General features: G+C 41.5%; 1 gene segment (V, D, J or C); it reads right to left on the minus strand.

Moving 5' to 3' along the window:
• Window positions 1-11,882: 11,882 nt before the first annotated feature.
• On the minus strand, window positions 11,883-12,464 carry LOC114688179. The segment is given in 2 exon segments: window positions 11,883-12,184; window positions 12,347-12,464. Coding segments are annotated over 2 exon segments (354 nt in total).
• Between the last annotated feature and the right edge of the window lie 1,521 nt (window positions 12,465-13,985).

Genomic DNA, 13,985 nt, shown 5'->3' on the forward strand with positions numbered 1-13,985 from the left:
TACAGGATACACAGGAAGAAGCTCACTTGGGAAGCTACAGCGAGGTGGTGAGCTAAGGTTAGTTGGCAGTTATTGCTTTGATCTCTACGGCTTATATCTCTGTATTTGGCTCTGTGTTTCTTATTTAATGAGACTGTTTAGAAATTCATCTACAAACATTTAATTGGGGTGGCTCACTTATAATTTCAGAGGTTCGGTCCATGATCATGACAGGGAGTACAGTGGCATTCAGACAAATGTGGTGCTGGCTATGTCTTGATCAGAAGGCAACAGCAAGTAGACTGTCTCACTGGCTGTAGCTTGAGTATATATGAACTCTCAAAGCCTACCCACTGAGACACACTTCCTCCAACAAGAACAGACCAACAAAGCCACACCTCTAATAGTGCTACTGCATTTGGGGGCCACTTCCCTTTAAACTACAGCATTCCACTCCCTTGCCCCCAAAGGCATATAGCCACATCATAAAGCAAAAATGTATTCAGTCCAACTTCAAAAGTCCCCATAGTATATAACTGTCTCTAACTTATCTAAATATCTGAAGTTCAAAGTCTCTTCTGAGTTTCATGCAATCTCTTAACTGCAATCCCTTATAAAATCAAAATCAAAAAGTAAATCACATACTTCCAACACATAATGACACTTGAGATACATCACCATTACAAAATAGAGGGAAGGGAGCACAGTGAGTAAACACTGGACCACAGCAAGCACAAAAACCAGCTGGGCAACCTTCAAACTCTTTGACTACAACACACTTCTTTCTCTTGAGCTGGTTCCACTCCCTGTCAGCAGCTCCCCTCAGCAGGTATCCCAGGGCTCTGGCATCTTTAACATCTTGGGGTCTCCAAGTAAGACCAGGCTTCTACTTTACAGCTTCACACAATGGCCTCTCTAGGCTTGCATTCAGGGACACCCCTGATGCATGCCTGGGCTCAGCGGCTCTCCTTAGTTTCAGGGGCAAATTCCAAAGGCCCTTTCTTCTCTTCTTAACTCCAGAACTGTAGCTGAAGTTTTCTTCGGTCCTGCCCAGCCGCACAGACCCCACAGCCATTTATAAAATAATCACTCAGAAGCTATATATATATATATTGTTTTTCGAGACAGGGTTTCTCTGTGTAGCTTTGCGCCTTTACTAGAACTCACTTTGGAGACCAGGCTGGGCTCAAACTCACAGAGATCCGCCTGCCTCTGCCTCCCGAGTGCTGGGATTAAAGGCATGCGCCGCCGCCGCCGCCGCCGCCACCACCACCCGGCTTGCACCACCACCGCCCGGCATAGAAGCTTATATTAATTAAAACTGCTCAGTCATTAGCTCAGGCCTAACACTGACTAGCTCTTACATTTAAACTCAGCCCATTTCTGTTAATCTATATGTTGCCACCTGTTCTGTGGTTTTATCTATGTAGCATGAATATTAAAATGTCTTATTAATAAAAACAAACCCAGGGCCTGGTATTGGTGTCTATACTGGAAAATCAGAGAAGTAGAACAAGCCACAGCCATCTCACCTTGTCAATTCCTCAGCTGATCCTGTTTCCTCAGACTGGAAGCCTATGAGTCCTTATCCAGAATTAATCTCAGCTGCTAAAAGCCTAAAAGCTTAACCAGCTCTAGTTCCTGGTCCTCATGCCTTATATACCTTTCTGCCATCACTTCCTAGGATTAAAGGCATGTGTCACCATGCCTGGCTGTTTCCAGTGTGGCTTTGAACTCACAGAGATTCAGATGGATCTCTGCCTCTGGAATGCTAGCTACCACTGCCTAACCTCTATGTTTAATATTATGGCTGTTCTGTTCTCTGACCTCCAGGTAAGTTTATTGGGGTGCACAATATATCAACTACATAATCTGTGTGCCTTTACATGCTGCTCCCTGGATGGCATACTGGCATCTACTCTGACTCAACCTTCCTCTTCCCAGAATTCTTCTGCTTATCCCGCCTATACTTCCTACCTGGCTACTGGCCAATCAGTGTTTTATTTATCAACCAATCAGAGTAACGTGTATTTACAGCATACAGAAAGACATTCCCCTATCACAGAACCATGTGGCTGAAGGTGTCAAGTTCTGCTACTTGCTGGGACTAGAACATGGCCCCTGAGCCAAGTACATCTTCATCAACTTTCTGTCTTTCACTGCTTAAGTTTGGCTGTACTGAAACTTGCTTTGTATACAAGGCTGGCATCAAACTCAGAGATCTGCCAGCCTTTGGGGGGCATTTTCTTTCAAACCATTACACCTAGATTTTCCATTTCCATCATTCCCTTGGTTTGTGTCTTTTTTATTGCTTCTAGTTCCATTTTCAGATCTTGAACAGTTTTATTCATTTCCTTCACATGTTTGTGTTTTCCTGGATTTCTTCAAGGGATTTATTAATTTCCTCTTGAAGAGCCTCAATCATCTTCATAAAATTGGATGTAAGGTCATTGTCTTGTGTTTCAGCTGTGTTGGAATATCTAGGGCTTACTATAGTAGGATAGCTTGGCTCTGGTGGTGCCATATAGTCATCTATGTTTGGAATTATTATACATTTAAGTGTCAATTTATCTTTGTTGGTGATGCTTTTTGATGCCCCCCCCCCCGGGTTTCTGTTTTTTATTTCCTCGTTTTCTGACTTGGGTAGACTATGGTTCTGGTGAACAGTGAGTTTTCAGGTCTAGTAGTGTGTCTCTGTGGAGTATTTGGTGGACTGTATGGCCTCTGGAGTACTAGCTTGTTGTCTGTGGTGCTCTTTAGGAGTAGCTGAGGGGCTTTGTTTGAATATTGCACATACCAGAAAACCACAGGAGCTGAACTAATAGTCTTGTAGGTGCAATTTATCATCACAGGCAACCCCTCTGTGACAGTGACCAGGCCTTCTGTCTGGGTCACCAAGTCACCATTGCTCATCCCTGAAAATGAATAAATAAATAGATAGATAAATAAGGAATCATTTTGCTATGTGAGGAACAAGGTAAAGACTTCCACAGTTGTAAAAAATGGCACCATCAACACTTAGGATAAATGTAACTTACTGAGCATGAAGAGGAACAGCAGAACTCAGTAGGTGTCAGGAAGCATGTTCATAGGAGAAAATGACACTTGGTTCTTCAGTGCACCAAACTCACAGGGCTAGCCTCCTGCAGGATATTATTGAAACTCATAAACAAGGACCTCCTTCTGCACAGTGACAGTCTGTCATGTGAAGCCACCACCTGGATGCAGACATTAACCACATCTGAAGAGACAGTGCCCTCTGCTGATTTCCCTTCAAGCTGTACCACAGATGTCTGCACAATACACTGTGAATAAACTCGAAACCTCACTCAAAGGATGTAGGTCTCAAGTCCACAACAGATTCCTAAAATCACCAGTGTTACTGAACTATGTGTATGTTGTGGTATTTAGTAGTATGAATATGTATAAAATAATATACATACATGTATACACACACCTACCACTTTTCTCATCTTATTAGTTCTTAGGGAATATTAGGCAATGAATATTTTTTATATTTACCTGTTCCCTATACTCCTGCTAGATACATCCACTCTTCCCTACCAACCCAGTCTCCTTCCTTTTAAAATAAACACCTTAAGGTTTGCGTTACAGTTTGTCCTGCTCATATTCTCTTGGACACATGGCCTTCAGTGGAGGGTGGTGTATGCACCAGGGGCTGCATTTTCTAAAGAAATCTATTCTCTATTCCAGCAGCTACCAACTGCCCATAGCTCCTTAGCTAAGGTTGGAATGCCCACCTCCCCTCTGCTTGCTGGGACTGTTTCTGGCCTGATCCTTTGCAAGTCTTACATGTGCTGTCAACTTCTGTGAGTCTGTGTGTACAGCTGCCCTCCTGAGTCCAGAAAACACTGTCTCCTTGTAGTCATCCCCCACCTATGACTCTCAGAGTTTCCACCTCCTCTTCCTCAGTGACCTCTGACCTTCAGAGGAGGGTGTGTAGTGTAAAAGTCCTATCTGGAGGCTGAGTATGCCACAGCATCTTCTCTGCAGCACAAGAGGTCTGGTTCTCTGTAACAAAATCATCATGTGCTGCAACCAGGGAAAGGGAATGATGAAACTAAATCTCAATTTTTAAAAATGGAGAAAACTCTCCTAAATTGTTTAGAGTGACTTGAAACTAACTTTCTTATTTTGTGTTTTTAATGTCTACACTATAGTTGGCATTTGCCAACTAAAAACTGGCTAGTACAGTGGAAGGCCTGTGACACAGTGTATAGATGGAGTTCCAGACCTCCTGGAATATTTGAGGACAAACTGAAGGTGCCTGTGGGCCAATGTGTACCTGCAGCACAGAAGTACATGGCAGAATCTCCAGGCTGGGTGTGTGTGATGTGCAGGGGGAAGTGTTTGGTTTTCTTATCCAGTAAAACTATCAGTCTTTGGTCATGCTTTCTTTCTACAGTGGAACAGATGTCAATCATGAGCTGAGGATGCCCTCCAGGACCTTGCTTCTACCAAGAGAAGTAGTCTGAGGTACTGTCTACACAAGTGCAGTTGATGACACTTGCTATCTCTTTCCTGGACTCTCAGGGTGGAAGGATGCTGTTCTGTCTGCTCTCCTTGGCTCACTCCTGCTGTGGAATGTCATTCTGTATGCTGTGAATGTGTGTTGATAAATAAAATGCTGATTGGCAAGTAGCCAGGCAGGAAGTATAGGTGGGACAAGCGGACAAGGAGAATTCTAGGAAGAGTAAGGTTGATTCAGTAGACACCAGCCCACTGTCCAGGGAGCAGCATGTGATGGCACATAGGTAAAGCCATGGAACATGTGGCAACATGTAGATTAACAGAAACATACTGAGTTTGAGAGTAAGTGCTAGTCAGTATTAAGCCTGAGCTAATGGCCAAGCAGTTATAAATAATATTAAGCCTCTGTGTGATTATTTTATAAAGGGATGCAGGACTATGGGTGAGAGATTTGTCCTCACTGTGGGCCAGGTTGGAACACAGAAAAACTTCTGACTACACACCCCTATGCACAAAGATAGAAAGAAAGGAAAGGTTGTCAGGTCATCACTGTCGAGCATTCTCTTTTTCTACAGTCACTACAGAAAATCTGACTAAAATAGAGTTCCTCCTGGATGTCTCAGAAATGTCCAGGAAATAATTCGTTGTCCTAAAATCTTTGCTCATCATCCAGCTGCAGCCACAGAAGCATGAATAAACTAAGAACGTATGTCTTCATTGTTCTTTCCCAAATTAAATTAAGATACAGTTTAGATTGTGATGACTAACTGGTTAGCTACAGCTACAGGGTGTTATTTTTTCTCAATAACAATTCTACTCTTGAGTCATCCACTCAGGCACTGAGAGAAAGGCTGGGCTTCTGCCCTAAGCCTGCACAATCAGTACAAGGAAGTGAATCCTCTGCATACTCCCCAGCAGCTGAGGTCTACTACCACATCATGGCTGCATCCTCTACCAATCAGGCCTATGGTTAAGTGTCCTTTGATTGTATGAGAAACACAGACACATAAAACAGCAATATGTTATATCAAGTGGGTTCTAGTACTCAGAGGTCAAGAACGGCATTTGTACACACTATTAAGTCTGTTTCTTCTCTTTAAATCTACCATAATTTATGTATAATACTTCATATATAAATATGTATATATGATGTATTCATGTGTGTGTGTGTGACATTTCTTATGCTTAGAATTGTATTTACTAATGCACTCCCTTATTGCAGAAGGCTCAGATAATTCATCAAAAACCTTCCCTTTCCTTGGAGACTGATAATTAGGCCAATGTTTGTCCTTGAGAGCTATGTCACCCAGGAAAAAGTGTTTTCAGGTCTCTCACAGGCTTTCAGTTGCAAGAGGACCATGTTTTTTTTTCCATTTCAGTGATTTCTTCTTGATAATGGAAATTTGATGTTTTTATGCATGCATCATACCTTTCAGAGAAGTTGGCCTGGAATCACAAATCCACATGGGATCTACTCTTGGAAAGTTCTCAGGCATCACTTGATATTAAGAATAGCAACATCCATTAGGTTTACTCTCACAGCATCCAGTGATTGGTAGACTGAATTACTGATAGAATAACAGTGATGGATTCCCTGCAGAATCTGTGAAACCTTGCAATAAATCCAGCTTTCCTCCTTACCATGGACCATTCTAGCCCCACCCCTTCTCAGCCTTTTCCTCTCTTTTGTCTCAACTGTGACTACCCACAAACACTGTGTAACTGGGAACCCAGTGTACAATAGGCTTGTGAAGGAGGTAGGGTCAACTACACTGTCTTTCCTGTCCTCTGTTTCAGTTCCCTGGTTCCATCCCCAGCCCTGTAACTGACCACTTGCCTGTCCTCTCATTCATCCTCCATTCACTGAGGACTCAGCAGATCCTTGCTGCATTTCCTTTCCTAACTCACCCCCATTGCTTTGTGTCACATGACATTAGAGACACTCCACCTGAGAGCCCAGTGGCCACACATTCCTGGGAAGCAGGTAGTCCATCTTCATTTTCCTTGCTGTCCTACCTTGCAGTTTTTCCAGTTTCACCTCAAGCTCTGCAGCTGACCACATGGCAGGGGCATGTCCTTGCTCTCTGCTCCATTCCCCAGGGACTCCACCAAACCTTGCATTTGAACCAGCTTCACTCATTACCATGGAACTCTCAACCCCCCCTCTAGTCCATCCCCTTTTTCTTTACATCACCCTCCAATACCTGTAAGCACTTTCTACCCCAGTAACCACACTGGCAGAGACTCAGGTAGACTATTTACTCTATCCTTCCTGTCCTCCATTGTAATCTCTCCATTCTCATCCTCAGTCTGGTAACAACTTGCCTACAGGTCCCCATCATGAACTTCATTCATTGGACACTGCAACTCTTGGTTTAGATGCAAAATCCCACCCCTTCCATCTCCATCTTTCCACATAATCCTTTGCCTTACTGCAACCTACTTGCAGGGTCCCCTCTTCCCCCCACACATCAATTCCCTATGGATTCTACATCTAGGTGTAAACAAGATCCCCTTAGCTTGTTAGCTTTTTGAAGTAGGTTTCCATATGACCTCTCAGACAGTTGTGAGCTCTGGGAATTGAACCCAGTTCCTCTCAAACAGCAGCCAGCGCTCTTAACCATTGAGCCATCTCTCCAGCCCCTCATCTAATCATTTTATAATGACATTGGCTCTTCAAAATGAAGAGGTAGAAAATGGAAACAAAAAATTAAGAAAAGGAAATGAACAGCTCTGTCAGGACATTACTGATGACCAGAAACAAAAAGGTTCACAAAAAGAACCATTTTGATCAGAAGAGAAGACAGTGATACCAATCACAGTTGTCTAAAAACAAACAAACAAACAAACAAATAAAACTGTGAACTTATTCAGTATCTGGATGAAATTTGAGCTTTGATGGAAGCTAATTAGAAACTTTATGTTTAGGAAGAAGAAATGAGAGAGAAATCTAGAAGAGTCAGTACAGGAAATGGAGATGATGAATGACTATAACAGGATGAAAGCTATTGTTGTGCATCAGGCAGATACTATTGTGAACCAGATTTAAAAAGAGAATGGGCATTGTCACCTTCAAGTGTGAGGGCTCACAGGCCTTCTAAAAGCATGGGGATTGAGAGGACATCCAGTCAGATGGACTGTCCATGCAAATGTAGAAGAATGGAAGGTGCTTTCCTCAATTGATACTTTTTCTCATTTTGTATCTTGATTGAACTTTAATTTTGGTTTTGATTTTAAGGATTTACAACAGAAAAATAACATTTCCATTGCTTTTTAAAAAATTTATTCTATGTCTTATCTAGAAACCTAAAATTGTTGTCTTTAGTTGTCAAGTCTATTTCTTAATTTAAAAAGTGCTTTCAAGTTCAAATTACTTAGAAATGAGATTAGGAAAAACATCTATCAATATCTGTTAGACAACCTTTTCAGAGTATCCCTTTCTGTGCCTAAGTGCCAAGTTCCAATCTCATCTGATTCCTAATTCCACACTATATTATCAAGAAGCTGAGATTGTGATGGTTGATATTTGTGACCTCTCTGAGATGACTGAATCAGCAATTCTTATTGCAGAAACTGTCACTTCTGGAGTCAACACTTCTAGCCATCCTCATGTAAATCTTGACAATTAGAAATTGTTTGTTGTCTGGGAAGCTCAGATAATTTATATTTTAAACAAATGTCTTGCAGTGGGGATGAAGCTGAATGAATCACAAAGGGTCAGTGTATTTGTGAAGCTCTAGAAAGTAAATGTTTTAACCAATCCAGTCACTGTTGTAACCATTCAGCTGCTGTAGCAGTGAGAAAACACAATGAACAGATAATTCGTGAATGAATGAGCATGGCTGCTTTCCAGTTCCTTACAGAGACAAGTGGCAGGCCAGAGTTTTCAACTGTGGAATATAATCTGACAACTCTTGAGAAACAGCAGTTGTTTAGATCACATTTAATTATTGCATGACAAGCTAGTCCCCTATTGTGTGACCTTAGGAGGTTTCCAAATTTTCTTTGGAAAACAATGTTGTTGTTGTTGTTTTGAGGGGCTTTGCTTTTTCTACTGTACCACACACATCCACTTCTTTTTATCTATTTAAAAACATTTTTTATTCATTTTACATACCAACCACAGATCCCCTTCTCATCCCTCTTACTGCTCCCCCTGCCGACCCACCCTTTATCCCCTTCTCCAAAAGGGTAAATTCTCCAATGGGAGTCAGCTAAGCCTGGTACATTCATTTGAGGGAGGACCAAGCCCCTTCCCTCTGGAGCAAACCGGAGCAAGGTGTTGGACCATAGACAATGAGATCCAGAAAGCCAACTCATGCACCAGGGATAGATCCTGATCACACTGCCAGGGGCCCTCAAACAGACCCAGCTACACAACAATCTCCTGTATGCAGAAGGCCTAGTCCAGTTCCATTCAGGTTCCACAATTGTCGGTCTTAAGTTTGTGAGTTCCTATGAACTTGGTTCAGTTGTCTCTGTAGATTTCCCCATCATGATCTTGACCGCCCTTGCTCATAGAATCCCTCTTCCCTCTCTTCAACTGGACTCTCAGAGCTTGACCTGGTTCATGGCTGTGGATCTTTGCATCTGCTTCCATCAGTTACTGGATGAAGACTCTTGTGGTATTGTGTTCCTGAAAATATTGTGCACCCTAATAAACTTATCTGGGGTCAGAGAACAGAATAGCTACTAGATACAGAGGCTAGAAAATGGTGACACTCACACCTTTAATCTTAGCATTCCAGAGGCAGAAATCCCTCTGGATCTCTGTGAGTTCAAGGCCACATTGGAAACCGCCAGGCATGGTGACACACACCTTTAATCCCAGAAAGTGAATCTTTAATCCCAGGGAGTGATGGCAGAAAGCAGAAAGGTATATAAGACGTGAGGACCAGAAACTAGAAGCATTGGGCTGGTTAAGATTTCGGGCTTTCAAGAAGCAGTTTAGCTGAGATTAATTTGGATAAGGATTCAGAGGCTTCCAGTCTGAAGAAACAGGATCAGCTGAGGAACTGGGGGGTGCTTGTTCTGCTTCTCTGATCTTCCAACATTCACCCCAATACCTAGCTTGGGTTTGTTTTTATTAATAAGACCATTTAAGCTCTGTGCTACAGACTCTATGATGACAGTTAGGGTATTCACTGATCTGATTACCATGGTGGACCAGTTCAGGTACCCTCACCATATTGCTAGTAGTCTAATCTGGGGTCATCCTTGTGGATTCCTGGGAACTGCCATGATGTCTCCCTCTATCAAGTTATTTCATTCGTTGCTCTCCCATTCCATCTCTCTCCCAGCTCAAACATCTCATTCCCTCATGTTCTCATTTCCCATCCCCTACCCTCTAGTGGCTCTCCATGACCCTAGTTTACTCATGGAGATCTCCTCTGTTTCCCCTTCCCAAGGTGATCTGTGCATCCCTCTTAGAGTCCTCCTTGTTTCCCAGATTCTCTGGAGCTGTGGGTTGTAGTCTGATTATTCTTTGCTTTACATCTAGTATCTATTTATGAGTGAGTACATACCATGTTTGTCTTTCTGAGTCTAGGTTACCTCATTCAGAATATTTTCTAGTTTCATCTATTTGCCTGCACGTTTCATGATGTCATTGTTTTTACAGCTGAGAAATATGCCATTACGTACAAGTACCATATTTTCTATATCCATTCTTTGGTTGTTGGGCTCTAGGTTGCTTCGAGGTCCTGGCTATTACAAATAATGCTGCTATGAACATAGTTGAGCAAGTGTCCTTGTGGTATGATTGAGCATCCCTTGGGTATATGCCCAAGAGTGGTATCATTGGTTCTTGAGGTAGACTGATTCACAATTTTCTGAGAAGTCACCATACTGATTTCCAGGATGGCAGTACAAGTTTGCCCTCCCACCAACAGTGGAGGGTTTTTTTCCTTTTTCTGCATCCTCTCCAACATAAGCTGTCATGGGTGTTTTTGATCTTAGCCATTCAGACAGGTGTAAGATGATATCTCTGAGTGGTTTTGATTTGCATTTCCCTGATGACTAAGGATGTTGAACAATTCTTTAAATGTCTTTTGGCCATTTGGGATTATTCTGTTGAGAATTCTCTGTTTAGCTCTGAAACCCATTTTTTTTAATTGGATTGTTTGGTATTTTGCTGTCTACTTTCTTGAGTTCTTTATATATTCTGGATATCAGCCCTCTTTTCCCATTCTGTAGGCTGTCATTTTGTCCTATTTATTGTGTCCTTTGCCTTACAGAAGCTTTTCAGAATCGGGATGTCCCATTTATTAATTGTTCTCAGTGTCTATGCTACTGGTGTTATATTTAGGAAGTAGTCTCCTGTGCAAATGCATTCTAGGGTACTTCCTATATTCTCCTCAATTAGGTTCAGTGTAGCTGGATTTATGTTGAGGTTTTTGATCCACTTGGATTTCAGTTTTGTGCATGGTAATAGATATGGATCTATTTGCAATCTTCTACATCCAGTTATGCCAGCACCATTTGTTGAAGATGCTTTCTTTCTTTCTTTTTTTTTATTGTACAGTTTGGCTTCTTTGTCAAAAATCAGGTGTTCATAGATGTGTCAGTATCTTCAATTCAATTCCATTGGTCCACATGTCAGTTTTTATGCCAATATCAAGCTGTTTTTGTTACTATAGCTCTATAGTAGAGCTTGAAGTCAGGGATGGTGATGCCTGCAGAAGGTGCTTTATTGTAAAGAATTGTTTTAGATATAGAAAGAAATGTTTTAATGAGAAGTTTTGCATATATATTACATTGCAGATATGTAAATATTTGGGTAGAAGAATCAATTGTTGCAAATATTATTATGATATAAATTGCAAATACATCTCTCTAGTTTGTGATATATCCTTTGGCTCACATAATTTTTATGTGAATTATTTGTTTTATATTGCACAATTAAATGTATGATTTTTTTAAAATATCAAGACATTGTTGAAATCATGTGTTGATTTAATACTAAGATTTGTCTTGCCTGATTTATTAGTTTCTTAAAATTAATTTTTATCAACCTCATATTGAGCAGATTGGCTAGAAGTGTTTTTCTCATGCTCTCTAAACACAGGATGAAAACAGTTGCTCTCAGTTTCCAGTTTTGAGGACAGACCAAAAGGATTCTGGAGTGTGCAAGAAGGGTTTATATTTCATGACATTAGCACAGCATTCAGTAAAATAAAGTGTAGATTTTAGTCATGTGAGCTGATGTTTCTGAGCATCTATCCTTTTACAAATCAATATCACAGCAGCTCTGAATTTAAGCTTAACCATCTGCAGCAGTATTTTCCTGGTTCCTCACACCTTCTTCGCAATTGGTGGAGATCTCATAAAGCCACAGCTGTGCAAAGCCTGCTGCAGAGTCTGCCTGTGGCAGGGCTGTAGCTCCACAAACACCTGTAGTTTGGGGTCAGGCTTCAGGCTTGCTGGGAGCACTGTGCTTCAGCAGCACAGAGGTAGGTGCCTGAGTCCTCCAGCTGGGCATCCCTGATGTGCAGGGTGCTGTAGCGCTCCTTGGAGTTGAATGTTGACTTTAACCTCCCATTCTCCTTTGTTCCTGGAGTCAGGTAAAAAAGATTGATGAGACTGCCCCTGGGATTCTGTCGGAACCATTGCACAGTTTGCATGGTGGTAGAAAAATTACATCTCAGGGCAGAACTTGCTCCCTCATGCAGACTCTGGTTTGAAGGACTCTGCTCCACCTCAACTCCTCTCACCCCTGTTGGGAAACAAAAGCAAACCAGAATGAATGAGGGGGTTTCACCCATCCCTGTCTAATATCCCAGGAAATATCATGAGGATGACTGCACATTGGTCATTCCCCCTCCACCACTGACATTTCTGGAAAATCCCTGAAGCAACTTAGGTGAGCACAACTCACAGCAAATCTGCACCCACAGAATCCCCAGCACAGCTCCCAGTTTCCTCTCCATGGCCCCTTCTAATTTCTGGGGTGTCTTCTCTCCAGCTCTGAGGGTGTCAAGTCTTGTGCCCACAAACACTTGTGCTTACACACAAAAGGTTCTCTCCAAATCACCTAGCTTCCTCTTTCAATTGAACAAGAAACCCCGCCTACCTCCACCACAAGACTCTGCATGGTAATTGCTCCACAGCAGTGTAGGCCAATATGCAGGTCCCAGGACAGTATATTTCTGATGTAACAAGTCTTACAAGGGGACTTTTGGATAAAGTGTGTGAGGAAGGGGAATACATGAATGCAAAATACTGGTATGAAAACTAAGATCTCCAGTGGCTTTAGCAGAGCCTTGAAGAATCCTAGCACTGCTTTTTTTCTTCTAAAAGAATTTTATACAATATATTATGATCATAGTCCCCTCTCCTCCAATTCCTCTCAGATCTCTCTCACGTTCTCACCCAACCAACTGCATGACTTTTCTTTTTCCCTCTCTTTAGAAAGCAAACAAACAGGCAAACAAACAACAAAAAATCCCCCAAACACCAGAATTCAGAATTAAAACAATAACAAGAATTTAAAAACAAAACACACACACACACACACACACACACACACACACACACACAAACACAAGACAGAAAACCATATAAAACAGATAAAAAATCAATAGGACCAAAAAGAACACACTAACTACTCAATGTGATATAAAACACCATTGGGTTCATTCTGTCTTGGTCACCTACTGCTGGGAATGGGGTCCTCCCTTAAGTGTGGCTAATACACCCAGTGAGAAAGTCCTATCAGACTTTCACACAATGTAAAAAAATCAGCATGCAATGCACTGTACAAAAAAAAAAAAAAAAAAAAAAAAACTTCTTGATATTAGCAGATCATCATGTGCATAGGAAATGTTCCCAATGACAGTTTTGTTGACTAAAAGAAAAATGAGGCATGGCCATGTTTCCACCCTGATTTTTTTTCCCATTACTTGCATTCTGCCTAGCTCTTTTACACTGCTGTGCAGGAAAATACAGCTGATTCTAATCAGGCTGTGAATGCCAGCTCAAGTTCAGTGAGGCCCTATTCCTTTTATTTTTCATACCTAATATTTCCCAGTTTTTCTCAAGTGGTTGTTCTTTTTCTTTCTAGTCTAAAGTATATATACTCTCTCTACATTTGTGTGTGTGTGTGTGTGTGTGTGTGTGTGTGTGTGTGTGTGTGTGTGTTACAAAGTATATTGGAATAATTTCGAGTTCTTTGAATTTGAGGGATTTTCAAAATGAAATTTTTTAATATGAGAGCAGTGAGGTCTTTCTCTCTTGAGTGTTCATCATAGTAATGCCCAGTGAGATTCAATTTTGTTGAGAGAATTGTTCTTAAAATAAATTTATAGACACATAGGATCCAGTGAACAGGCTCTAAATATCTGTGGTTTTATATAGAATTATTAGGAGCTAATATCTGGTGAACTCCACACAGTCACCCTACTCCTCACCTTGTGATTGGATTGCCTTATGTCTTTATGTCTCTTCTCAGCTCTTCAAACCTCCAGGCACCTTAAGAAAAAGTAGTTTCTAGGAACCCTGCAGTGCCCCCTAGTGGA

The sequence above is a fragment of the Peromyscus leucopus genome, chromosome 9, assembly GCF_004664715.2.
Source record: "Peromyscus leucopus breed LL Stock chromosome 9, UCI_PerLeu_2.1, whole genome shotgun sequence".
NCBI lineage: Eukaryota > Metazoa > Chordata > Mammalia > Rodentia > Cricetidae > Peromyscus > Peromyscus leucopus.